Source organism: Corvus brachyrhynchos, unplaced genomic scaffold (genome assembly GCF_000691975.1).
Source record: "Corvus brachyrhynchos isolate BGI_N302 unplaced genomic scaffold, ASM69197v1 scaffold542, whole genome shotgun sequence".
In the NCBI taxonomy this organism is placed as follows: domain Eukaryota; kingdom Metazoa; phylum Chordata; class Aves; order Passeriformes; family Corvidae; genus Corvus; species Corvus brachyrhynchos.
Genome location: NW_008236766.1, coordinates 1,829,188 through 1,831,968, shown reverse-complemented (window position 1 = coordinate 1,831,968; position 2,781 = coordinate 1,829,188). Strand labels below are relative to the sequence as shown.

Genomic DNA, 2,781 nt, shown 5'->3' with positions numbered 1-2,781 from the left:
GGTGTGCGGCCCGGGCAGGCCCTGCCTCCGGAGGGGGGGGGCTGGGGGGGGGGTCTATAGCGAGAATAACCCTAAACACCCGGAAACGAAGGGACCCCGAAACTTTCCACTGCCTCGAGCAAGTGCCCGAGCCCAGGAAGGTCTGGAATTTACCTGGGAGGCGAGACTCGGGAATCCTCCTTCACGTCCTGGGTGCGTATGAGAGGCAGCACGTCGGCGGCTGCCCCCAGCCCTCGGAGCACGCCCGCAGGCTTCACGTCCCGCTTGGCTCGGCTTAGTGCCCATTTCGTCCATCTGAAAGAACACAGGGAAGAGGAGAGCCTGTTATCGCAAGTCTGCAGGGCGGGAGCCAAACCAAATAGATTCGAGGGGCGAAAATCTTTGCCAGCGCCGAGAATTTTTCCTTTTTTTTTTCCTCCCCCCAACGTTTCCTGAAAGGGCATGAGGCCTTTAAGGAGCTGTGCAATTCCCGCAGGGAATCCAGTGCCTCTGATCGCGGCTGGAGCCAGGCGCGGAGGCTCGGCAGCTCCACGCGCGGCGCGGGGCGCTGGCAAGAGGGCGCGCTCCGATACTCACTTTCTTTTGAACTCTGTCGCTACGTCCACCCTTGCAGCATCCACCCCGAAGAAGGTCACGGAGCCGAGATAGAGCAGAGCTACGTGAACTAGTTTCATTCTGGCTGGGCTCCTGCTGGAGGGAAAAGAGAAGAACTGTAAGCATGCTTGCTAATAAAAGTCAAGTAAGGACTGTCCTTTATTCCTGGTGATTCCAGAGAGCTCCTTCCCTCACAGAGCCCCCAGGCTACCGGGAACTTTGTGTCTGATATGAACCAGAAGCTAATATTTGCTCAACAACTTATCACAGGGTAAATAACAGAGCCTCCAAAGTTTACGTTTGTCGAGAGTTTAGTTGCAGAGGCGGCTGAAAACCAGCAGGATTTCCAGAATACCCCCAGCGGCTTGCACTGGGATTTAGCGAACCCATGAGATTAGAGAGAGCTGGCTATCGGACGCATCGTTTCCAAACTCCAGCAAGTGTTTTGCTGCCGGGAAGTTTATTCCCTGATAGCTCCTCTTCCTACTTCACACGCAGAACCATCTAGTTCTGGGTCTTATGTTGTAAACTGCAGCTGATGCCAAGAGCCAGTGCAAGACTCCACAGCATAACTCCAAACTCTTCAAAACAGTCCAAATTTAGTAGATTTTTACTTGCTTTCCACCTCCCCTGAATCTCTTGTTGTTGTCAAGGATGGAAAAAAAATAGTTCTTACCTGACAGTGAGGATAATCCACTGAGACAAATGTTTTTGTAGTAGCGATCCGAGCTTGCAGGGTTTCCTGAGGAGCAAGAACTCCTCCTTTGTGTGTGTGTGTGTGTGAAGTAATCACTGCCGAGCTCTGCGCTCCACTGCTCGCTTTTATAGAGCAGCACTGAGAAGTGGGTGGACCTTGGCGTGGCCAAGCATTTTTTTCTTTGCACCCCCCCACCCCCACATTTCAAGCACTCCTTAAGCATTCTGACCTGGACTGGGGGCAACATTGGGGGCAAAAATAAGAGGATTATTGAAAATTATCTTAAACAACCACTTGGTATTTTGTTAATTATAACGGCAGCTTTTAGGATTCCGAGTCATGGCACAACTTGCAAAATCCGATGAGCCCCTCAGTCTGTTTTACTGGGGGCAGACTGTTTAACTGCCAATATGTAATTATATTTCCATGGTCTGTAACATAATTTCTCTTTCTAGACATCTTAGGTTCAGGTGGGTGAGAGCAGGGGAGTGGGAACCAGGTTCAATCCATCCCAAAATCCAGGAAAATCCATCAAGTACCAAAGTTTCAGAAATAAACCCATATTTGGACAACGTGAATTATAATGAGTAACTGGAATGCCAGCCTTCTTTACATGAGTAAGGAGGTGGCAAATGAGGTATCATTAATATTCATGACTCAACTTGGCTGCATATTTTATCTAACAAAATGTATTTGATTTACTTGATCGATTCAAATAGATCACGAGTCAAATGGTTTTGGCTGATGAAGGTTAGAGCCCAGTTCTGTGCCTTGGAACAGAGCGAGTGGTATCGCTTTGGGGCACACACAGGGTCACTGAAACGCCTGGGGTTACGTGCGCCGGGGAGAGCCGCCGTGCCTTGTGCTATTCCCAGTCCGCAAACCTCCACGGACGTGAGTGCGGTTACTTCCCGGTCAGAAAGCTAAACCAGTGCAGGATCGGGGTCTCTAACAGCATCCTCCCGGCTGGCCAGCAGCAAAACCTTCGTCTGACCACCTTGTTGTTGGGTTTTTTACAGTCTTTAACGTCTTTGCTCCGTGACGCTTCAGAAATGCAGAGGTCCGGCTTCGCAGGGGGTGCTGGAAGCCAGCGGCGGATGGACCGCGTCTCCGCTTACTTGTCGCAGTGCAAATCCGGCGGACCAAGGGAAATGCCCCAAGAGATCTGCGCCCTGGGGCGCCGGGGTCCCCTTGCCAGAGAGAGACACTGGGCAGGAAGGAATGAACTGGTGAGATGCTTCTCTCAAATCTTGCCCCAAGCAAAGTGTTTCAAAAGTCAGGTGAGTGAGTGAGTGCTCGTGACTCTGTGCTTTCCTAGATAACCGCGGTGTGTAACAACACCCCGGAGAGGTATGTGCAGGGGGATGACGGAAATTTTCCTGTCCACGGTCTAAGGTGCTCTCTCCTTCCCTCCCCTTGCTCACCAGCAGCGACCAGACATCTGGAGGCTTCTGTCTCCTGCATCAACCTGTGCGGGACAGGCTGGCCCG

General features: G+C 51.6%; 1 protein-coding gene and 1 long non-coding RNA gene across 2 annotated transcripts in view; one reads left to right on the top strand and one right to left on the bottom strand.

Moving 5' to 3' along the window:
* Window positions 1-1,407, bottom strand: part of ADM (adrenomedullin) — a 2,533-nt gene extending 1,126 nt beyond the window's left edge. The window contains exons 1-3 of the mRNA XM_017727348.1: window positions 1,271-1,407; window positions 577-690; window positions 154-294 (exon numbers count right to left, since the gene is read on the bottom strand). Coding sequence (XP_017582837.1) covers window positions 154-294; window positions 577-674 — 239 coding nt within the window. The 5' untranslated portion in view covers window positions 675-690; window positions 1,271-1,407. The remainder of the gene's footprint in view (window positions 1-153; window positions 295-576; window positions 691-1,270) is intronic.
* A 235-nt stretch (window positions 1,408-1,642) lies between these two features.
* The window catches only part of LOC108444960, a 4,365-nt gene continuing 3,226 nt past the window's right edge, over window positions 1,643-2,781 (top strand). Inside the window, exon 1 of the long non-coding RNA XR_001859683.1 lies at window positions 1,643-2,571. This is a non-coding gene — a long non-coding RNA (uncharacterized LOC108444960). The remainder of the gene's footprint in view (window positions 2,572-2,781) is intronic.